The sequence below is a fragment of the Ailuropoda melanoleuca genome, chromosome 3 (genome assembly GCF_002007445.2).
Source record: "Ailuropoda melanoleuca isolate Jingjing chromosome 3, ASM200744v2, whole genome shotgun sequence".
Lineage (NCBI taxonomy): Eukaryota > Metazoa > Chordata > Mammalia > Carnivora > Ursidae > Ailuropoda > Ailuropoda melanoleuca.
In genome coordinates, this window is record NC_048220.1 from 87,837,324 (window position 1) to 87,860,468 (window position 23,145).

The window sequence follows — 23,145 nt, forward strand, 5'->3', positions numbered from 1 at the left end:
TGTACGTGCTGTGGGCATCTTGGTAGAGGAGGCAAACCACATACAAGTGCCACCTCTGTTCCTCGGTCGGAAGTCCTCAAGGTCCGGCAGCTGAGGGTACACCAGGGCTCGCCAGCACCCTGGGGCCTCATCAGACACTGTTGGTTAGCCTGGGCTTGGATAGAGGGCCGTGGAAGACCTCTGAATCCCTTAGGGAAAGTGGAAGACCCAGTGCCTTCCAGCCACCTTTAGGGGGCTCCACAGAGAAATGACAGCTTACAATACTCTTGCAAATACAACCCAGGATACTCTGGTTTGTATCTGAAGTTGTTTGGGGGTGATCATTTTCACACCACTCAGAATTCCCTCTGACAGTCACGAAGACATTGGCTTTAATAACAAGGAAGTTTGAGGGACCTTCTTGGATAAAAGCCACTCGGGTTAAAGTCCTGGCATCAGAGGACTTGGGAATGTTGTGTCACACTCTGCACAGTCTCAGTTTCCTCATCTGTAAACTGGGGATTACGGTAGTACCTATCTCCTAGGGTCCCAATAAGGAATACACCAGCCGTTCTCATCAAATGGTAGCTGCCAAGCCCTCTCAGCCTGGCCACCATGGGAGAGTACAGGTGGCTGCGGCTCTGAGGGGTCTCCAAGAGCTGGGGACTGGGTGGGTGTAAGGCCCCATCCCTGCTCAGAGTATCTGCACCCACCCCCTGCAACAAACCGACTTGCAACTAGAGTCATTAATAAAGGCGACCCCTCCCCCGGCGCTCTTCCTGCATCTTCCTGTCTTCCTGGAGTTGGGTTTCCTCTCTGCTCTCCCCTCCCCCTCCTCCTTAGTCCCATTACTTCCTAGGAACAAAAGTGTGCCAGCTGTGGCGCCCCAGACAGCAGATGCGAACGCGCACTGTTTAGCATACTGGGTATTCAGGGTGCCCCTCTGAGCCCATACCCCGCTCTACAGCCCCAGGGGCTCAGCGGGTCTTGTCTATTCATACCCGCGAGGGCAGACCTTCGAGAGAGGGTTTCATCTTTTCCCGGAGTGTTCCGAATTTTCCTGCTGGCTGCATCTCTGCTGGCAGGAGGGAGGAGTGAATTTTTCCTGGGTGGGGGATGAAGGAGGCAAAGGGTGCTCTGCCGTCCCAGGTTCCAGGCCTTCTGGAGTTTCAGCGAGTCCCGGATACATCCATCGATCAATAAGGCTTGATAGTGAAGCCAATAGTTCCAGATAGCGGGCCAGCACGGGGGCTGGCTTCTTTACCATCGGGGGAGTCTGGGTCAGCACAAATCTCTCTAATGACCCTGCGGCGGGTGGAGCTTTAACAGGCTGCGATCTGTGGCCGGGTGGCAACACAGCCAGCTGGGCAGGCAGCCAGGAGCTTCGAGTCCAGAGCTGAGTTCCTGCGGCCGCGCGAGGTGAACCTGGGCGAGTCTCCTGCCTTTTCTGCTCCCCGATTTCCTTATTTGTAGAATAGGAACGCAGGGCTTTCTGGGGGAATTACTGGGCTGTTGGAAGGTGTAAACTCCTCCGATCAGATATTCTGTTCAAATGTGTTTTTTCTTCTTCCACCCTACCTCCTCTCCAACACCAACTGGGAGATGGGTTTAATAACTAACTCACTAATTGGCAGCCGATTTGACACTTAAGGAGGACAACTTTATCGAATCATTTTAACTAAAGTGAGACTCAGCTACAGCCACTGATCTCAAGGTAACAGCAGGACACTGACATGTCTAACCGATCAAGCCAGGCCCTAATTCCGGGATGACTTCTCTGCCGATGGCTCTACCTTTAGTGGTGTGGGGAGAAATATCCGCATTTGGGGAACACTGTCCTATTCCTGTCCTTTCCTCTCTAAGAGCAACACCTCTGATTAAACACGTTCTTAGCAGCTGTTTAATTACATTTCTTATCCATAAATATATTTTAAATGCTTTTATTCTCATAATAAGCTGATAATCAGCTGTACTATAAGCTGTGGGTTTTCATTTTCCCTGGAAGACCCCTTAGTGACTATATGGCCCTAATTGTGCAGATGCGGAAACCAAAGCACAGAGAGTCAAAGCCACTCGCTCAGGGCCATACAGAAAGAAAGTGATGGAGCTGAGCCGAGAACTTCATCCAGCGGGCGGCTGGGTGGCAAGAGGGAAGGCACCGATCGCTGCGGCAAGTCCGTGAGGGTTGTGCGAATTTCTGAACCGCAAGAAAGTGTGCGACTGGGTCTGGGCGTTGCTGAGAGGAGATGCTCAAACGAGAGCGGATGCTTGCAAATGTGAGGCCTCGCCGCCACCGGTGGGTTTCCCATTAGGAAACCCGGCTTGAGTGTCGGGAAACCTTCACCACTCCAGAGTGCAGGCGCCCGCACCACGCCGCCGCTCTGGGTTTTAGTTGCGCTGAGGCCGGGGTTGAGATTTTGGCGACGCTTCCCAGGAACCTTCAGCATTGCCGCAGCCTAGGCCCCATTCTGGGCCTGGCGGTCTCGGCGGGAGGTTGGAGGCCATATTCTGAGGCCCCTCAGCCCGAGCACCTAGCCAGACCGAGGCGCAGCAGACGCGCACGGCCTTCTGCAGCCCAGGTCTCCGCCCCAAAGGCGCAGCGGGCGGTCGGCCCGAGCCGAACAAGGCCGCGTCCTTCGGCCGCAGTTTTCGAGAGGCGCCGCAGGCAAGAGAAGGCTAGCCAGCCCAGGGGCGCTGCGGGGCCTCGGGAGTCCAACCGCCGAGCTGGGAGTGGCCGCGGCCAAGTCCCCCCGCTCCTGCTCCGAGGGCAAACGTGCGCAAGCCTGGGAGGCGAGAGGCGCTGGTGCCCTTGCAACGCGCGGAGTCCAGCGCCCAAGCCGGGGTGGGAAGGTCCTTCGGCCTCACTGATAACCCCGGGCCTCGTGTCAGGGTGACTGCAGGTGCACCCTAGGCCGCCGCCCCAACCCTCACTAGGCCAAGTCCCCCTTTCCTCCCAAGTATTAGAGAGAGAGCGCTTGGTTTAGGGGGACGAGAGCGCAGGTCCGCTGCAGCCCTGCGACCCAGAACTAATTTCTGAACTTCTTTGAGCCTTCGTTTTTCCAACTGCAAAGTGGTGTGGGGCCTCCAAACCCAGCAGAAATGTTTGGGTCATCGTAAACCACACTGCGTGGGAAGCTCGCTGTCCACGGCTGGGGCTGTACAGGTTGCTGCTGACGGGGAATCGTTCCCACTTGACGGAAGGTAGCATCAGGCCCCAGAGCTAGCCTCTCTCTCTCTCTCTCTCTCTCTCTCTGTGTGTGTGTGTCTGTGTGTGTGTGAGCGCGCGTCTGTCTGTCTGACTCTCTCATCGGCCGTGTCCCCCCAGACTCTAGTGGCTTTGGAGCCTTCCAGGGAAAGCTGAGCACAGCTTAACTCCTCGCCCCTGGGCAGGGCAGCCTCACCCCTCTTGGCCGACGCCTGGGCCCCAGACCTCCGTGCCTGGTGAACCCCCAAAACCAGCGCGCGAGCAAAGAGCGCGAGAACAGTCCGCGCAGGCTGACACGCTGACTCTTGCCTCCCAGTCCTGCATCTGTACAATGGGCGCGGCTTTAGAGACGCTTGAACCGAGGCTAGGGAAGGCCCTGGCGAAGGGCAGCGAGTCGGTCTTCAGCCTTCACCCAGAGGCCTGCTGCTTCTTGTTCTCAATTCCCTCCGCGTGGGGCTGGGCGTCCACACGCACCCGCTGCCTCTGAAGCCTTGGCCGCTTCCTCCCGCCGAGGTGGGGGCCTTATGTTGGGAGCCGATCGCCAAGAAAGCGTCCATGTGGGCTTCCCTGCCTACTCCAGATTCTCTTTCCCCTACACTCAGCCTTAGGGGCGGCTGCCTGGTCTGGATGTTTCTGCGTCGCGACTCTGCCTCACAGCCCCCCGGAGGGTGGGGAGTGGGCGCTGTGACCCTTAACAGGGCGTCCTGGGGCTCTAGTGCCGCACAGCCACAGCGGAAATGGCAACCTCCAGGCTTTGGACATCGGGAGGAGGGAGTCCAGCACTAAACACCCTTGCGTCGCCCAGCAATCTGTCCTACCCGCTGGGGGCGCCCACACAGCTCTGGGTGGGCATGGGAGAGACTATCGCCACGCGGCGCATACAAGCGGGCTCAGTCTCCTAACTCAGAGGGATGCTTAGTCTCGGGCTGGGCAAGGCTTGGTTGGGGCAAAGCTCTCACAGAAGGCGGAAGCCCCAGGAGCTCCCGGCGACGTCCCTGAGAGCCAGAGCAAGACTAGATAGGTCCCCATCCCCAGGATCCGCCGGATGCAGACCCCGGGCGGGCTTCTGGGTCAGAGATCTTTGGCTCAAAACGAGGCACCAGAGAGAAAGAAAAAAGACGTGTGTGTGTGTTCCTCGAAAAGGCCCAAGAATTGAGGGTCATCCTGGCAAAACAACAAAAATAACTTAGAAAAACAAAACCACTATGTCTTATTATAGAGAAACAGAAAAAAAAAAGTGCAGGAAATTGGAAAGCGACGCCAGTCCTTGAGGAAGGGGCTGCTCGGCCAGCAAAGGCAAAGAAGGTCGTTCTTAGTTGCTTAAGTCCCCAGGCGGAAGGCCAACTTTTCCCATCCCTTTGGAGGCGTTCGTCACGCTTTTTAGCGGAGAAAATAGAAACATTTCAAGAAACTACCCGTGGAAGAGACCTGAAGGTCTGAGTCCCTCTAGTCCCTCTCGGGTGTGTCTATAAGTCCGGGCGAGTAGGGCTTGGAGGTGGAGGTGAAGACAGCAACCACGGGAGCTCCGCCTGTGTTTCTTAGACTTCCTCCCGTCCCTCGAGCCCTGCCAGTGTAGACAATCGCACAGCCCGCATACAACGAAGGCGCCCAAACACCCGAGCCCGCAGGGTGGCGCTTGGCCAGGGGGGAAGGTGGTGTGCTGAGGCGGGTGGGGCGGCTATAGGGCCTGTGGGATAGCCCCAGAACCGTTTCACCTCAGGAAGCTAATGGGAGCCGGGTCAGGAGGAGGGACCAAGACAAGGAGGGGGTGGCGGAGACGGACACAGAGAAAGATAGAAGCGAAGAGATTCTGAGACCAGAAAAAGAAAACAAAAAGGACAAATGGAGAGGAGGGAAGGAGGAAGAGAGGCAGGAAAAGAAACCTAGAAAGAGACAGAGGATGGAAGAATCAGAAATGGAGAGAGAAGGGGGGCAGGATACGACAAAAGGTCGGGGAAACTAACAGCAATAGAGTCGGGGAAACTAACAGCAATAGTGAACGAACTATATAGGGAAACATAAAACTGTAAAGGAAAAGCAGAAGTTATAGTAACACGGAGACCAAGAGTAACAGAGTAGAAAATAGAGAACATCGTAGAGAAAGAAGTGGAGAGATCAGAAATAAGAAAAAATTTAAAAGAACGAATAAAAAGGGGAAAAAATGAGGGAGCAAGAGGAAATGTTCACCAACGCTTCGGGTGTGTGTTTTGTTGGAAGGGATAACCCACTGCCCGTCCCGTGATCCCGGAACTCCCAGCTTTCGAGCCGAGGTAAAGCTGGGTGGACCTGGCCTCGCTGCTTTCACACCTGGGCTCGGTATTCCAGGGTTTCTGGGCGCCCTGCCCCTCTCCTGAACAGTAAAGCCGCCAGGCTGCAGTGACCAAATGACGTCACGCCCCACCTGTGGTCCCACGTATCCCAAAAGGGTGCGGGTGTTCTGGGTTTGTGCCCCGCGCTTACTCCTCAGACACGGAGCGTTTGGAGACCCAGGACGTTCACCAATTCTGTGCAAACAGCCCGCCCACAGTGCGCCTAGATCCCCTATTGCCAGTCCTTGGGTCCGACCAGGACCTGAGGCCTCACAGTAAAAAGAGGAGGTCAGTGGGTTGTGGGGGCGGGGGAGGGCTCCGAGTTCTTAGAAGTTCGAGGTCACGGTGCCTTTCACCCCCTAGGTGGGTCTGCCTTGTGACGATCTAAGTACCCGCCGGGGGCGGGGGGCGGCTTTCATCCCTATCCCTGCCTGGCTCCGAGCTTCGACCTCTGGGCCTTGAGTGCCGTTCCCATATCCTCCCCACCCCGCCGGCACCCAAACTGCCGGCGGCCGGCACGCACTGACCTGCACCGCGGATCCTCCCCGGGGCCCCGGGCCGGGGTTGGAGCTGAGGCGACAACCGAAGAAGCTTGGAGAAGTGGACGCGCCCCCGAACACCGCGGCTCGGCCTCTACCGCCGAAGGGGTGGGGCGCAGGGCCGCGCTCGCCGAGCGTTATTGGAACGAAAACGAAATAAAAGCGGCGTTAAGTGAAATAGCTAACTTTTTTATTAAATAAAACGACTTAAATAAAAGTAACGGAAAAGGAGAGGAGTGGACCCAGCCTAAACGCAGGGTGCCCCAGCCCTGGCGCTCCCCCCAGCCACCTGGTCGGCCGCCCCTCCTCCAGCGGCCCCCGCGGGGGAAGCAGGTGGCCGGTTTCTAAAGAAAAAAGCCAAAACTTTTATTATTTACACGTTTGGGCAAAAGTACAAAGTATAATACAGGCGCCCGGCCCGGGGGGGGTGCGGGCGAGGGGCGGAGAAACGTAAGGCGCTTTCTTTGTCAGGCCCGGGCCTGGGGCGGGACTGGGCGCGGGGCGGGGGCTCGGATTGTGCAGTCGCGCGGAGCCCGGGCCCAGCCCCCCTCCGCGGCCAGAGGAGATGCGGTCGCGCCCCGGGGGCCTACTCGAGCTCGGAGGCCCCTGTCCCTCTCGGCCTCGGGTCCCCCCCAGCCCGGCTGGGGGCCCAGGGCGCCCCGCCGGGTAGGGGCGGCGATCCTTGGTGACTGTGCGCGCTGGTGGCTCACACCAGAGAGGTGACGGCGGGGACCTTGGAGCTGTCCTCCTCCCAGGGCTGCAGATTCTGCAGAGCAAAGAGCGATGAGTTGTGCAGACAGAGAGGGTCGGGCTGGATGGAGTCGTTGAGGCTCTTTTGGAAGGCGTCGTGTTGCAGCTGCAGCATGAGTCGGCTCGCCTGCTGCCGCTCCGCCTCCCTCTCCTCCGCCGTCTGCCGCCTGCACCAGGGGAGGGAGAGGGACAGCACCGTCATGCACCCGGCACTGCGGGGCCGCCGGCGGGGCCCAGCCCTCCCGGGAGCGGAGGCCAGCCGGGAGCCTCGAGGCGCAGGACCCGTCTGCACCCCCGCTGGCGCTGTGCGCCCGAGGCCCGCGCGTCCGGGGAGTGGATTGGCATCGTTTGTTTTTGTTGTGTGTCGGGCAGTCGCGGGGAGGGGACTCAGCCCGCCGCCCACCTGCACGTCCGGGTATTGTGGTTTCGCCAACAACAAAGATGTTTCTTTTGCGGGATAACAAGGGCAGGGCGTATGTGTAACTGACTCGGCCCGGCAGACAGTCGGGTCGCTAGGGTCTGCGGGTGGGAGTGCTGGCTCTGCACTGCCCGCGCGGTGTCCCTGGGCCGGGTCAGCCTCATCCAGTTCTCCCAGGCCCTTCTCGAACCTCTCTTTCAAAACGAGATCCCTTCGCCGTTCACGGGTTTGGATGGAAATAGGGATCGGATAAAAACGGGGCTGGAGTCAGGATGGGGAGCCTAAGGGGGAACACGGAGGCCGCGCGGACGGTCAGAAATCCGATAGGGCAAGCCGGAGGGATCAGGGGAGTGCCGGAGACCCCGGGGTGGGGGGTGGGTCGGATGCTGGTGGAGGTGCAGGTGAGAGGAAACGGAGAGGGCGCAGAGACGGAAGAAAACACGGAGAGTTGGAGAGGCGCGCGAGAGCGACACGGGGATGAGAATGGAGGAGAAGCCGAGGCGCGGGAGAGTAGGGAGAGAAACACAGGCCGGCGGGAAGAAGAGCAGGGAGATAAAATTTGGGAAGGAGTGGGGAGGCGCAGCCCTGGGAGGGCGGGTAGCGGGTAGCACAGAATGGGGAGAGCGCGAGGCTGCGGCGCGCGGTGGGTGAAGGGCGGGTGCAAGATGGGCCGAGCCGGGCCTCTCTCACCGCCACTTGGTCCTCCGGTTTTGGAACCAGGTCTTGACCTGCGCGTCCGTCATTTTGAGGGACTTGGCGAGCGCCGCCCTCTCGGCCGAGGCCAGGTACTTCTGGCGGTGGAAGCGCTTTTCCAGCTCGCAGATCTGCACCCGAGAAAAGGACGTGCGCGGCTTCTTACGCTTGGGCGGCGTCCTGTTCTGATAGGGGTGGCCGATGCGCCGGGTCACAGTGAAGGGCGTGAGCGCCGCCGCCGCTGCGGAGACACACGAGGCCCCCTGAAGCCCAGCCCGGCTCGACTGCTTTTCAGGCCCCATGCGGACCCCGTGCCGCCCAGTGGGGCGCAGAGTGCTCCGCTATTTCGTTGGTCCCCTGCGTCCCCAGCGGCACCAAGCCGGTCGGGAGATAACCCCTCTTCCCCTGGGCGTAGGCTTATTTCCCCTAAACTCCCCGATTTTCCTCCCCCTGTGGTTCCCCGGGGCCCCGGGTACTGAGGCCTCTGCCACGCTTGGGCCTCTGGAATCGTTTCCCAGAGTGGAGCACCTAGGGCGCGGCGCCTCTGGCCCCGCGAGGGCCGAGGCCCGGTGCCTGTTATAGCTGGCCCTGCTCACCTGTGAAGCGGTCTTTCACGAAGCGGCGGCTGCTCTCCATCCAGGGGAAATTGAGGCCGCCCAGGCTGGAGACCGTGGGCACGGAGGGCATGGCGGGTAGCGCGCTAGGCAGAGGCGGTGGCACGGCCCCGGGCAGCGGCCTGTGCGCTGGCACTCGGATCACACCGGCGGGCGCCAGGCTCAGGTTGACACTGTAAGATCCCGGGTCCTCGAAGGGCGCGCCGAGGCCGGCAAAGGAGGCGGGTAGAGACGGGTATGTGGCGCCCGGACGGCCCCCGGGGGGACCTCCCAGGTAGCTGGCGCCGTCGGGGCCCCGCGGGGCTGGTGCGCTGTCCTGGTCCGGGCTGTTGAGGATCTGGTCGATGCCGAAGCTGATGGGCTCGTGCGGGTGCGGGGTCTGCGCGCTGGCGGGCGCCTCCATCCTGGGCGGGCGGAAGGGCTGGGCTGGGCTGGGCGGGGAGGCGGCTGGGTCCCTGTTACGGCGCGGCCATGGAGCGCCCGGCGCCTCTCGTTGCACTGAAACTTTGCCAAGAGTGCGCGGGCCCGACAGGCTCTGTGTCATCTTTCTTGAACCGAACCTGGAGTTTCCGCTGCTAATTCCTCTCCCGCCGCAGCCATTGGCTGCGATCAACAAGCCTCTCTCCTCCCATTGGCTCCCGGCTTTCAATAAAGGCCTAATTCATGGAAATAGGAGCTTAGGGACTGTTCCAAGGTGACATCATTTTAACAAACGAACAATAGGTCAAATTTATTAGCCGGGATAATGGGCGGCGGATATTAGCGCCCGAACCGCAGCCTCCCAAACCCGAAATCTAACGAAGCTGCAATTAGCAGACGCTCCCCGCTCCTCCCGGCCGGGGCCGCTTCCCGGCCGCAGCGCGGGCCGGGCCAGGGCGCTCTGCTGGTGAGATTGTCGTTTGCTGAGGGGGGTTTCGTTTTCTTCCAAATTTTTTCATCTGGGCAAAACCCAAACCATGTGAATCCTTTCAATTACAATGGAGTTGCAAGCCCGGAACGACCCTGTGGAATCCGCGGAAGCGTCTAGGACAGTCCACCGCCACGGGAGCAACGAAAGGAGCGCACCACCCGGCGCAAGCTTCGCGCTCCCAGCGCGCGGGGTGAGGGGAGCACCGCAGCATGCTCGGCGCTCCCGAGGACACCGACCCGCGTGGGGAGAATTCGCCCCCGCCCGGGCCACTTTGGAGACACTCCCTGGCCCCCGCCAGGCAGACCGAGGTGTGACTCGCAGGTGCCCACGCGTGCCCGGCCCGGCTGGTGTAGGGACCCAGGGTCGCCCGGTGGGGAGCGGGGATCCAGCCCCTCGAAATTCGTTGCAGGATGGACGGGGACTATGGTCTCGCGTGGGAACCCGCCGATGGCAAGGCAGGTGTGGGGACCTGGGGTACCCGAGGGCGAGGCGAGGGGGCGGCTCATGTTTCGAGCAGATAGCGGGATTTCTTTGGGTAACGGGAGCAGTGAGTCCCTCCCGCAGCAGGCCAGCCTGGGCGCTGGACCACTCCCTCCCTCCCTGCCCTGCTCACGCCCTCAGGGACTGTTGAGGCCGGCGAGGGGCACCGTGGACAGGACGGGACAGGACCGCATGACCGGCGGTCACCTCCAGCGCCAGTCTCGGCTGTCACCCCTGGAGGATACATACAGAATCGTTGTCTACCCGCGAATTCTAAAATCACTCGGTGCAAACTGCGGCACCCCTGGCCAGGCCCCTCTCACTCTCTCCCGGTCTTGCGGACGTGGTGAGAGCTCGCAGATCCGGTTGGCCAGAACTGAGTGTTCACATTTGAATCGGTCACTTTCTAGCTCAGTGACCTTGAGCAAGTGACTTCCTATCTTTAGGCTTTGGTTTTCTTGTTTGTAAAATGGGCAATGCGTGCGTTGTGGGATTGTCCTAAGCCTTGAATGAGATACTGAGAGATCGCAGGTCTTAGGGCCTGGCACATAGTAGGCACTGAGCAGCTGTGGCTGCCCTCCCACCCCCACCCCAAATGGGATGGTTGACTTATCATTCTGATGATTCTCGTTTATTTGCAGTTTTATGTTATTTGCAGAGTCTCAGTATCTTGAAGAGAAAAATGTATTTGTCTATCTGTGGGATCAGTCCCAGAGGACCCAAAGGGCAGGAGGCAGCCTGTTGGGGGTTCTTCCTAATAATCTGCCCCCAATGACTGAGAGGGCTGGGGATTTGCAATCTGAAGGCCTTCCTTCCTGAGTCAGGTCACCACCCTGCTGTGTGACCTTGGGCAAGAGTGGTGAGAATGAGGCTCCTGGAGAGTGAAGGGTGAGGAGGGAGGGTGCCAGGGGCCCGGGGTGCACCCTTCTCTGCTACCTTGGGGACCCAAGGACCTTCAAGTGGAGCAGACGTCATTGCTCCCATGCTGGGGGCCTCCTGCTTCTAATTCAGGTTCTGCCGCTGGTGGTTTGGGGATGTTTGGTCCCTCATTGCCTCTCCTGGAGCCTCATTTTCCTTATTTGTAAAACAGGAAGGGTGATAGCTACCCCCAGGGGGCTGTGAGAAGTAAACGAGATAAAGTCTGTGGACATGCCCGTGAGAAACCGGATTATATAATAATAACTTTACCCACAAGGTAGAGCCACTGTAGGGTGAGAACTGAGTGTGTGCCAGGCGGGGGGCGGAGCACTTCCTTATTCCTCACAAGGACCCTGTGAGGAGAGCCTGTTATTGATCCCATTTTGTACCTGATGAGGGAACTTTGGGTCAGAGAGTTCAGGCGGTCACAGCCCCCCTCTCCAGGGCTAAGGGCTAGGCAGGCACTTCACCAGCTCCATTGCCCTTCTGGCTTCCCAAGCCCAGGGTTCCAGCCTGTCCCCCCCCCCCACTTCCCGGTTTGGTTAATTTGGGATCACAAGGCACACCCCACACAGGTATGTGGGCTTGGAATGAAAGAGAAGTGGGTGGTGTGGCCAACACTGCTCCGAGGGCACAGTGAGTGGTCCAGTGCGTAAGGGTCAGACTCCAAACGCTGTTTACCAGCTGTGGGCTTGGGGAACCACTCATCCTTTTTGTGCCTCAGTTCCTAGTCTAGTAAAGGAACAGTACAACGTCATGGGATTAAAGGAACCCGTCCGGGTGAAAGCACTCAGCAGTGATAGGCATGGGACAGAATCCGGCCTCACCGCCTGGGTCCCAGCTTTCTGAGCTGCCTGGTGTCACGTCTTCCAGCAGTAGGCGCTTTGGGCCACTGATCACAAGCCCCCTCTTTCGCAGCCTGGACAGAACGGAGCTGTTAGTCAGCCCAGGAAGGGGAGTAAAGGGGGGCAAAGAGTAGTCCCTGGGACAGGGGTTCTCGAAGTATATGTCTGGACCAGCAGCAGCAGCAGCACCTGGGAATTTGTTAGAAATGCAAATTCTTGGACTCTAGCCCAGACTTACTGAATCCNTTTCGCAGCCTGGACAGAACGGAGCTGTTAGTCAGCCCAGGAAGGGGAGTAAAGGGGGGCAAAGAGTAGTCCTTGGGACAGGGGTTCTCGAAGTATATGTCTGGACCAGCAGCAGCAGCACCTGGGAATTTGTTAGAAATGCAAATTCTTGGACTCTAGCCCAGACTTACTGAATCTGAAACTCCAGGGTGGGGCTAGGCAATCTGCTTTCACAAGCCCTCCAGGCGATGCTGGTGATCACTCACATTTGGCAGCCGGTGCCCAGACGAGTGTCCGTTTCAACCAAGTTTTCTGATTCATTGTTATAATGTTGTGGGAAGATGCGCTCATGGTTTCAGACTCTTCCTGTGAATCTAAGCTCACATCCGCTGCCCTTTATTCCCAGTGTTACTCCGCTGTTCCTTCTCTTACCCTCCTTACCAAAGGTTTGTCTGTTTTATGGGTCTTAAAGAGAAGACTTTTATTTCCTTATCTTCTTTTTTATGCCATCTCTTTGAGGAATGTTTTATTTTTGTTAATTATTTTCTTCTTCATTTGTTGAGGTGAAAACTTAATTTTTATCAAGATTTCTGGTTTTTTATAAATATATTGAAGGTCATGCATTTACCTCTAAGCACTTTTTGCCCAAATGTATTTCGATACGCATCTGGTGTTCCTGAGGTTGCAGTTTTTTGCTGTCCCTTCTTGCTATCAATTGAACAGTGACAGACACACATGCACACGCACCAGAGGGGAGATCAGAAAAGAAAAATTCTAAGAACTGGGGTCGTGGGGGCCAGAAAGGTTTCCAGAATGCAGCACATTGTCTATTCTTCCCCGTGGAGAAGCTGGGAGGAAGGGAAGAGCTGCTGGAGGCCCTGCTGGGAGACGTAGAGGAGAGAGGGATGGCTTCAGGGGTGGGAGACAGGATGTTGGAATTCCCACTGCCCATGTGCGGGGGGCCGGCTTAGTTCAGTCTTGCTCTGCCAACAACCTCTTCTGTGAATTGGACACAATTTCCCTACCTATGAAATGGGGTAGAGATTGAGTCAGGGCTCTTAAACATATTTGGGTCCGCAATCTTATTTGGAAGATGGATGAAAATACTGTGGACTAGTTCCATAGACAAAGACACAAACACATAATTTGGTACACATGTCACAGGCTGCTTACCTGTCCAGCTTCCATTCTTGGTTCACCCACTCTAGTCTGGAGTCTCCAGGGGCACTGGCAGTTCTCAGGACGGAAGGATCTAAAGACACCTGCCCAAAGGGATTCACTCATCCATCCACTTATTCAACACCCATGTACTAAGCACTTATGCACATTTCTGGACCATGTCCCAACTTGGGGCCTCAGTTTCCCCATCTGATAGTGGGAGTAAGGCAGTTTAAGCTCTTCATTGCTGCCTCCGCATGATGGGGAGGACTAGGGGAAGAACCCTCTGGAGGAGGCCTTCCTGGGCCCAAGACTGTCAGCTGGAGGAAGGCAGAGGCCACCTGGTATGTGTGCTCTTTGTGCCCCCCCAGCACAGATCATGAGACTCAAAGGACAGTTGGCTTAGGGAGGTGAAGATCCTTGCCCAGGGTCATGCAGCTGGGAAGGCTGGAGCTGGGATGTGAATCCAGGACTATCTCGACTCCAGAGCCCATGCTTTTCCCTTTACCCCATACTCCCATCTCTCCTCTGGGAGCAGGTAGTAAGGGTCCCAGGCACAGGAAGGGGAGGGGAGTGGGGAGGGGAAACCAGTGGAGGAGCTGGGGAAGGAGATGAGGAGCAGGGGTGAGGGATGGCTTGTGGTGGGGCTCACTTCCGTCAACCCCCCCCCCCACCGCCTGAGAGTTCCTTCAGGACAGGACAATGTTGGCAGCATTTGATTCCATGTCTTGGGGCCATTGGAAGATCATCGTGAGAGTTTGCGGTACTGAACTGAAGTGTGCACAGGAAGGTTCCACGAGGGGACAGGAAGAGGGATCCAAGTGCGTCCAGGTGTGTGTGTGGGCGGTCCAGCACTCCCTTCCCCCAGCTCTGCCCACGGCCCGGTGCCCTTCCTTCTTTGGAGACCCAGGGCCTTTACCCCCTCTCTGCGCACCCGCCATCCCGGCACTCTCCATCCCTGTTTATTATCCTCATTGCCCCATCCCCTGCCTGCGGGGACCCCTCTTATTTATCCTGCTGAGCAGCTCTCTGAAGGCAGAGACTTGGTCTCATTCACCGCTTTATCTATGGTGGGTGAATGAATGACTTCCAGGATCTTTGTGCTGAGTCTAACCCGGGCCCTGGCCTTGAGGAGGGCCCAGCCTGGCAGGGTGCGGCAGCCCCAGGCAGACTCTGACCATGGGGCTGGGGTTTAGGGCAGAGGGTTCGAGACAGGAAGGGAGAGGGGCTGCTGGAGGCTGCAGAGGGGCATGTGAGCAGGGACCGTGGGCAGATGGCCGCATGTGTGGGGTGTGTAGGGGGGGTGCAGGGGCTGGCCAGTGCCCTCAGGCGCAGGGGGGTGAGGACGGGCCCTGAGGGAGGCCCCATGTGGGGGCCTTCTGAGGTACCCCCACCCCTGACCTCATGCTCTGCACTTTCCCTCCACCACCCAGCAGCCATTTTCTCCATCTCGTCTTCTACAACTTTCCTCTCTTCCTGACAGATTTCTCTAGTAAATTTGACTTCGTTTCAACACTTTGGTTGGGCAAATTACATTAAGATGGATGTTGCAGGTACCCTTTATGGTTTATTTATCGTGATACTGTTTGTATCTCACGCTTATAAATAACTTATGTTATAGCTTTTGTTTGTGGAAATGTAACTTACATATTTTATTACGCTTTCTGTAAACCTCAGAAAGAATCTTGTCAAGGAAGCGCTCTTATCAGCAATCCAAACTATGGGACGTAAAAACCGACACTACCATTATTTTTTAATATGCCAAGGAGGCAGGTTACTCTTGCTGTAGTTTGAAAGGTTTGCTGTCATCGTAAACTTGCACCTCAATAAAACATTAAAAAGTCTCAAGAACGATTTTATAAAGTTCAGGGAGGAGGATGAATCGGTGGCAGCACCCATAGACACAGCACTCAAGGAGCCCAGGTGTTGGACTGGCGTTTCTTTGAGTGTCCAGCTTCTTTCGGGGGACGCAGAAGTCTCCCAATCCGCCTCCCCACCCATTGTCCCCGAAGCCCCGCGGTGAAGTACTGAGCTTAAGGGGTGAGAGAGGAAAAGAAACATGAGTTCTGGAGTCCGCTGACCTGATTTTGAATCCCGGCTTGTCCACTTTTTAGCTATGTGGCCTTGGGTTCGTCTTTTAGTCTCAGTGTTCTCATCTCTAAAATGGAGACACTACTACTTACTTGGCATTCTTAGTGGGAAACATTAAATTTAAATGATACGGCAATTTGCAGTGCTCAGGGGGTGCTCAAAAGCACAGAAACGTGGATATATCTAGAACACAAGCAGGATACAGCTTTCTCAGGGTCAGGGTGTTAAGTCAACGTGGAAGGCAAACTGAGCGAAGTCAAAACACCTTCACACTGTTTCTTGCTCGAGTAACAGCTGAAGCCGTTGGCTAGACATAGAGCCTCCCCTACCCCTGCGTGAACGAGGCATGTTTGCACAGCGGACTCCTCGGGAGAACCAGGCGCCCCAGCCTGGCTCGCACCTCCCACCTCACCCTCACTCTGGCCCCGGCAGAACTGTGTTGCTGAATGTGTTACATACACTTGTGATCTCGTTCGAGCCCGTAACAGATCCCCCTAGTTCTTTTTTGGGTAGATTCTGCAAGTTTGGGTGTCTCTCCGGAGAATTTTGCCCAGGAGTCCTCACTGTCCCTTACCCGTGCCGGCTGCGGGTGGGGGGGTTTCGGTTCCCACACAGCTTCGGTCGGGGCTGAGCGTGCGCAGTGTAACGTGCTCCTGAAGCATCCCGCCTCCCTACTCCCTTTTCGTCCTTAGGGCACAGAATGGAACTTAGCCCTCCAGAGAAAATCAGGATTCCTTTCTAGGTTTCTAGGGAGAAACTTGTAGCCAAACTCAACCTCTCCAGTAAAGACCGGAAAAGAGCTGTGGCGGGCATCTTTGAAAATGGCTTCCGAAGATCCCTACCTCCTGGTATTCGTGCCTTTGTGTAACCCTTCCCCTTGGGTGGTCCCAGTGAGTTACTTCTACGGCAATACAGCAGAAGGGATGGGATGTCCCCTCTGAGAGTAGCTAAGAGGCTGGGCTTCCAGACTGCAGCACTGTCTCTTCTCTCTTTTGCTCGCTCTGACGAAGCAAGATGCCATCTTGTGTGCTGCCCTGTGGAGAGGCCCATTTGGCAAGGCACTGAGGCTCTCAGACCGCCAGTCTGCGAGGAACTGACTCCTAACTGCGAGTGAGCGTGGAAGCAAGTCCTTCCCAGCTGAGCCCTGGCCAACAATATTGAAGGCAGTCTGAGAGACCCTTAAGCAGATGACCCAGCTACAGATTTCTGACCCTCAGACACTGTGAGATAATCAGTGTTGTTCTAAGCCAGTATGTTTCGGGGTAATTTGTTCCGTAGCAACAGGGCTCAGAAAAACAAATGGAAGTGGATGTAAATATTAACTGGCTTCAACTCACCGTTCTGACATACAGAGCTTCTTGGAAGAAACCAGGAATTGCTCTGAGGTGACAGAGACATGGGTTCAGATCTCACCTGTGTGGTCTGGGCAAGCTATGTACCACCTGTGGGCCTTAGTGTCCTCATCTGAAGAGTGGGAGTAATGCTGTCTCCTTTCATAGGGCTCTTGTGAGGGCCAAGGGAGAGAACACAGGTAAGGGGCATGGCAGGTGCTCCATTAAGTGTGTGCTGTGTCTGTTCTCAGCCTGCGTGCGGCCTCGCAGTGCACTCGGGAAACCCCCCACCATGACAAGCAGGCTGCAGTTCTGACAAGTCCTCCTGTGGGAGCAGCTCTCCGAGGCTAAGGTTGACGGAGCCTCCCCTGGCTGGTGTGAAACCACCAGGTGACCTCTGGCAGTGTGGCAAAGAAAAGCAAATGCACACGGTTGTTATCGGTGCTTTTGTAAAGAAGTGTCAGAATGGGGTAGGCCCTCTCGGACGCATTTCTGTGGGATGCGGATGCGGTAATAAGCCCCTGAGAAACAGAAATTCTCAAGTCAGACTTCTTCCAAAAGTTGATGTTTTATAAAGTTTCAAGTTTGCCTTCTCAAGGAAAATTACGTTTCCCATTGCTAATGAAGTAAAGCGTGAGGCCAGGGCTTGCTTATCCATGGAATGCCAGAAGCCACCCTCTTCCCTGACTTCCTGACCTCACATACAGAAGAGAAACATTTTGAGATAAACTTGGGTGACTTTGCTTTGATGTGACAAGCCTGTTGCTAAACTCAACCATCAAGAAAGGTTTCAAGAAACACGAGTCTGGGAAACGTGATTATAACAGGAGTCTGTGGATTTACTTCTTCACCAGTAAGGCCAACCTTTCATGTCTTATTAGAAATAAAGGGCACAATATTTCCTACAAGCCTGAACCACGAAAACAGAGCAGTGAGATACAAAAGCCACGTGACAGTGGCAATCTCAAATTAATCGCCTCGTTACCGTCTACCACCAACCGGAAAGGCCTCCTTCATGTCCTGGATTTGGGTTAAGTTGCAATCCCTACGGAAGTTAAGAGTTTTTGCAGAGGGATGGAAACCAGCTGTTCTTCGTCCTCTGAAAATCTGCACTTTAGGCCCTTGAACAGTTTTGGGCCGCCCGAGGAGGCAGAGCTGCTTCGGGTACATACTCTAATTAGGCGCCCTGAGCTTGTCTTCAAAGCGAAACGGAGGCGGAAGGCCTGAGCACCGGCACCATCCAGCACCTCTTGCGGGGGCTACGTGACGCCTTTGGAAGGAATAGCTCTGCAGGCAGTAATTGCCCAGCTTAATTCTTCTAGATGGAACCACTTCAGATTTATGCCAGTGAAAAGCAAACGTCGTTTGTAAGTCATTTAATTGTGTTACTGTCTCTCAACTTTATCAGATGCTGCAGAGGCCGAGAGAGCTGGGCGGTCCTGTGGGACGCTCTGGAGTGCTCCCAGGCTCGTTCTCAGTGCCCACAGCTCACAGACCCCAACGCTGCTCCTTCCAGACTTGGAACAAACTACTAATTTAACGGGTTCAAATGGTATTTGTCTCAACTCGGGATCCATGTTGAAGGTGGCATCTCCAAGACATTCCCGACCTTGATTACAGAGTACCATTAACTAGTACAGACTTAAGTTCAAACCTGGTTTATTAAGTTCTTTGGTTAAATATTGTTTCTACATCCTTTCGGAGCATTATAAGAACAAAGATAATGGTATTTTATAGAAAGACTGAAAACACATCTTTTGCTTTTTCAGAGCAAAGACTGAATTTACATTGTTTGTGCACTATTACAAATTCTTATAATTAGGCCAGACTTATAAAAAGGTAGGGATTTTGTTGTTTGTTTTGAAAAATAGATTCTCCTGGGCTAGCCGACATCGCTGTCCTGGGACCCAGATGCACAAGAGTCTCTTGGTAAAGGCTGCTTGGCACATGGTCGGGGAGGCGGTCAGCTCACCATGTCCAGACTGCACGGCTCAGTGCTGCCGTCACTCCGCAGGGCCTCTGCCACATCTCTTCTGAAGACGGACAGGTTCTGGGTGAACCTGTGGAAAAAGGAAGAAAGGCCGGGGGCAGTGGCAAGGCGGAGGTGGTGTGCACCTGTGGAGGATAAAGCCACTGTGGAGCTCAGGACCTTGGAGAGAGCCCCAGATGTTGGCCGAGCTCCTCCTTCCCGCCTCTACTGTGGCCATAACTGTTCTGCCACCAACACCCCCTTCCGCTTTCCCCTCCCGGAAAACAAGGGTCACCACCAGATACACCTAGACCATTTTGAGGGGCACATTTTATGGGTGTGCTATTGAAAAATTGTTTTTAAAAGTCAAATTACACAGATAGTAAGGAATATAAAGAAATGAATCAAAGTTGATGTGCCAGGTACCGGATTGAATTTACATATAAATTCATTTAAGCATTACAAGTCTTCCCAAAGGTAGGCATTTTTATCCTCATTTTGCAGATGAGAAAACCAGGCTAGATCACCTGGGTTCCGATCCTGGCTCCACCACTTCTTAGCGGGGTGATCTTGGATGAACACTTAACCTCTCGTTTTGGCACTCACCTGGGGCAGCCTACCTCATGGGATTGTGGGAAGTGAGAATTTACTGAATCAACGGAGACAGTGCCCATACGTAGTCAACCTAGTGCATGGCACATGGAGGGCATCTGGACTCTCTTAAACAGCAGGGCATCATTTCACAGAGCAGCTCCGGAGGGGGTACTCAGATTCCCAAGCCTCAAGTGACACACTCTGCCCCCCTCAGGCATCTACAGTGTCCCCACTCAGTCTCTGCTGCTTGCCAGAGGAGAGTGGCATGGGACGAGCAGTCAAGGGTGTGTCTGCAGAGCCTATCCGACTTGGTCTTGTACTGCCAGAGCCCAGGCTGGTGACTCCACTGCACGCCGCTGTGGTTATTGGGATGACTGATGACTCACATTTCATACGGTGAAGCATCTGAATGTTATCGCTTTTATAAAAGGATGGTGCAGGCAGTCCCTTCTACCCCCCGAAAACATTTGCTTTCTATGTTGTTCATTATGGTCTATTTACTCCATTAGAAGCTCTGTGAGGCAAAAACCTTGAACAATTAGTTCACCACTGGTATCCTCAATGCCTGGCACATAGTAGATGCTCAATAAAATTTTGTGCTCTAACTAAATGAACAGACAAAAGCGTACCTGATACTCTGGGTTCCTTTCATTTAGATCTCATTGGCAACTGCAAAACTCTTAAGGTCAGGCAGAGGAAGGAAATGATGTTTACTATGGCTTCTATGACCTAGGTACCCTGCTTTACTACATTCTGTCATTTCAACATCAGAGCCCATTTTGTTGGTGAGAAAACTGATCAGAGCAGTTGACTGCCTTCCTCACTGCCACACAGCCTGTAGAGGGCAGGGATAAACTTTACACTGGAGTCCGGCTAACCTCAAAGCCTGTGCTTATTCAAATGCTGGGAAGCCTTTCCTTGTCCTTCACTGCAGATCTGAGCTTTTCTTCTTTTGACCTTTTCAGTGAGTTATTTTTCGTATCTTGTGCTGGATTATGGAATGCATGAGGGCACAGGCTGCATTTTATTCAGCTCTGCTTCCCTATATAGCCTAGCGTGGTGCTTAAAAAAAAAAAGCAAATGGGGGGCCTGGGTGGCTCAGCCAGTGAAGTGTCTGCCTTTGGCTCAGGTCATGATCCTAGGGACCTGGGATCGAGTCCCACATCTGGCTCTCCACTTAGTGGGGAGTCTGCTTCTCCCTCTCCCTCTTCCTGCTGCTCCCCCTGCTTGTGTTCTCTCTGTTTCAAATAAATAAATAAAATCTTAAAAAAAAAGCAAATACCTAGTAATGTTTATTGGATGGAAATAAACTGAGTCTAGGGTTGCAAGGTGTAACAGAAAAACCGCGTCAGTATGTGAGCTGTGTGAAGCACGATCCAGTGCTTCACAAGCCAGAGAAGTTGAGCTTCCTGGGCAGTGCTCACCTGTCTCTGTTCTTGACAGACAGGTTCTGCTCCACTCCTTCCATCAGGTTCCTGAAGCACTGGGCAAGGACCTCCTGCTTGGGAAGAGGCTGGCTGTTTATCAGGCTTGCTCTCAGTTCACTGAAATACTGTGGGGAGACAGAACAGCCTCAGGGCCCTGACGCCAAACCTGGGCCCTGAGAGAGCTGTGGGGGAGGGTCTCGACCTGCTCCATCCGCTCAGAGCTCCTCACTCTCAAAGAAGCATCGGTCCAGGCCCACGCTGAACTTTAAGACTTCAGCAAAAACCAAAGCAATAGATACATCCCTACACCTAAACTGTGTTATCCCTTCTCATAAAAATCTCTTGTGATGATTGTTCTACCGTCACTGAACAATTTAGGTCCTCTGTGGGGACTGAGCCATGTGAAGGTCTTCCTGACTCTCATCTCCACTCCCCACAGAAAGGCTGGAAGAGGAAGGGCCTCTGAGGTGGAAGGGAAGAACTCAACAGGGAGAACTTGATGTGACTGGAGGAAAGGCCCAGGTCCCCCCTAAGGCTGCGTCATCATCCATGGCTTTAGTGACTCACTCCTCATACAACCCCGGACTTTGTCCCAAGTCCCTGTCTGCTGGCTTAGGCTGGGTCTGCTCCACCGAGGCGGGGTGCTACAGGGGCTTGGTTCGTTCTGGGAGGGCCTTCCTGCACTAAGAAATGCACCTGTCACACCTGGTCACAAAGAGCTGCGCAGCCCTTCTGCTCTGCTGGGGTCTGCGGGCTTCCACACATGCACGCGCTCTCACGCGACACACAGCTCATCACTGGAAACAACTTAATTTCAGCACAAAGACAACATTTTGCCAGTCATGTGTTTATCCTTCCAAGCCCAAACAGCATGATATTTAATTTCCATCATACATTAAAACAGCCCACATCAAAAACACACATAATTAATATGCAGTCAGACTAATACTTAAACACTATATATCAGAGGCATTACACTTAAACCACGATGTCTTCCTGAACAAGATTGGGAATGCACAAAACTACTTATTTTTCCCTTTTATAATGATGCAGTGACTCACACCAAATAGAAAATTATTAGTTTTTCATCCCAAACCATGAAATATTGCCTCCATCAGTAAAGTATAATATTGTGATGTCATAAGCTTTTTCTAAACACTGAATTTGCCCTTATTCCCTCTCAATCATTTTAAAAGAACTGCTCTCTTTTATAGAGCTTGGATTTAAATCACAATAACACCGAGGGAAGATGAATGACAGTGCTATTGAATGTGGCTAAAATTGGATACTTCAGCACAGGTGAATGATGAGACAGCTCTTCTCTTTTTGATATATTTTCTTCTTCTATTAGTTTCCTTCCAAGGCTGGGATTTCAGTTTGAATTTTAATGTATGCAGCTGCCTCTAATCTCACTGTCTTTCTCCCCAGTACTATCTTATTGTATAGACAATTCATTCTCTGGAGCAGTAATGCACTGTTCCTACTGACTGCTGGGGAGACGGGGGTGGGTTCAGGAGGAAGCTGGAGGGCCTGGGAGGCCGCCAGGGTGGCGAGTGCACTTATGAGCTGGGGACTTGTGCTCTCAGATGGACGGTGCTGGTGCCACAGTGAGTCCCTGAGGGGGCGACGACCACGTAGGACACTGGGGATCCCAAATATAAGAAGGAGCCAAGCAAGAAGCAAAAGGAGTTGTAGCTCGGAATCCCACAGGAAACGGGGTATGGGAATGAAGGGGAGCTTGAAGCAGTACTGCGCAAACCACCTGCTCAATGCGTGGGGGCTCTGGGTTCCCGAAGAGCTGGTCTTGAGGCCTCCACTTACCTGAAGAAGATCCGAGGCCTTTGGGGAAGGGCCTTCTGGGAGAATATGGCCTCGCCCCAGATCGCTCAAGGTCCCGGCTCAAGCTCTGTCGCGCCTTCTGTTCTTGTCACAGCTCGGCCTGGCATACCGCTCTCCTTCCCCCCAGGGATCACCTCCTGTAGACCTTCCCGCGATCACACTCACCTTCTCGTTGAGCAGAATGAGCCCCAGGAGAGGCCTCGATACTGACCACTGGTTCCGACAGTCTTCAAAGACAATAGTGTTCATGAGGACAGACATCATCTAGAAGACAGAGTCAAATGAAGACCTTGGCTCGAGGTCCCCCAATCCCAGGTCTCTCATTGCTTACCTTCTACCCCTACATCTTGCCAACAGCCGTGAGGGCTGTTCCTGGACCAAGAGCTTTGACTCTGCAAGCCAATAATGCTGCATGTAGGAACTCTGGGCCAAGACTTCCAGTGCCCCGAGGAAGAGTTTCTACCACCGAAAGCTTTGGTGGGCAGAAGTCAGAAGTTACGGAGCTAAGAGGGTCAGTCTCTGCCTCTCAACCCTGGTATGCTATCCTCCATCCAAGTAGCCAGGTAGAAGCCCAGCTCACCTTCCTCCCTGCCTCTCATTTCGCCAGAGTTCAAGTTATGGAGGGGCAACATCTCTCAGAGGGAGGGAGAAACGGGACACATTCCATGTGACCTTGGAAGGTCCTGTTCCCTGCTGGCTCAGGCTCATTTGTTCTTCATTCACTAATTCACTCACTCGTTTCACTTTTACATGTACATACAAATGCATCCTCTTAAATTCAAAGTCTGCAAGACACCTAAGGGAGGTAAGAGATCAGGCATCTACTGCGACCTCTGCCCTGGAGGAGCCAG

The 23,145-nt window shown here is 54.6% G+C and overlaps 2 protein-coding genes across 2 annotated transcripts in view; both read right to left on the reverse strand.

Moving 5' to 3' along the window:
- Positions 1-6,738: 6,738 nt before the first annotated feature.
- TLX3 (T cell leukemia homeobox 3) lies at positions 6,739-8,910 on the reverse strand. Its single transcript, XM_019803394.2, has 3 exons — positions 8,490-8,910; positions 7,891-8,134; positions 6,739-6,949 (listed from the first exon to the last, which is right to left on the reverse strand). The coding sequence occupies exons 1-3, from the start codon at positions 8,908-8,910 to the stop codon at positions 6,739-6,741; spliced, it is 876 nt and encodes a 291-aa protein (XP_019658953.2).
- Positions 8,911-18,107: 9,197 nt separating this feature from the next.
- RANBP17 (RAN binding protein 17) overlaps positions 18,108-23,145 on the reverse strand; it is a 324,733-nt gene continuing 319,695 nt past the window's right edge. The window contains exons 26-28 of the mRNA XM_034655658.1: positions 22,460-22,558; positions 20,453-20,580; positions 18,108-18,525 (exon numbers count right to left, since the gene is read on the reverse strand). Of these exons, the coding sequence (XP_034511549.1) occupies positions 18,429-18,525; positions 20,453-20,580; positions 22,460-22,558 (324 nt within the window). The 3' untranslated portion in view covers positions 18,108-18,428. The remainder of the gene's footprint in view (positions 18,526-20,452; positions 20,581-22,459; positions 22,559-23,145) is intronic.

Coding starts and splice junctions, on each gene's coding strand:
- TLX3 (XM_019803394.2), bottom strand. CDS start 8,910: ATGGAGGCGCCCGCCAGCGCGCAGACCCCGCACCCGCACGAGCCCATC. Junction 8,135..8,489: donor CGTGAAAGACCGCTTCACAG/GTGAGCAGGGCC, acceptor GTGTCTCCGCAG/CGGCGGCGGCGCTCACGCCC. Junction 6,950..7,890: donor AACCGGAGGACCAAGTGGCG/GTGAGAGAGGCC, acceptor CCCCTGGTGCAG/GCGGCAGACGGCGGAGGAGA.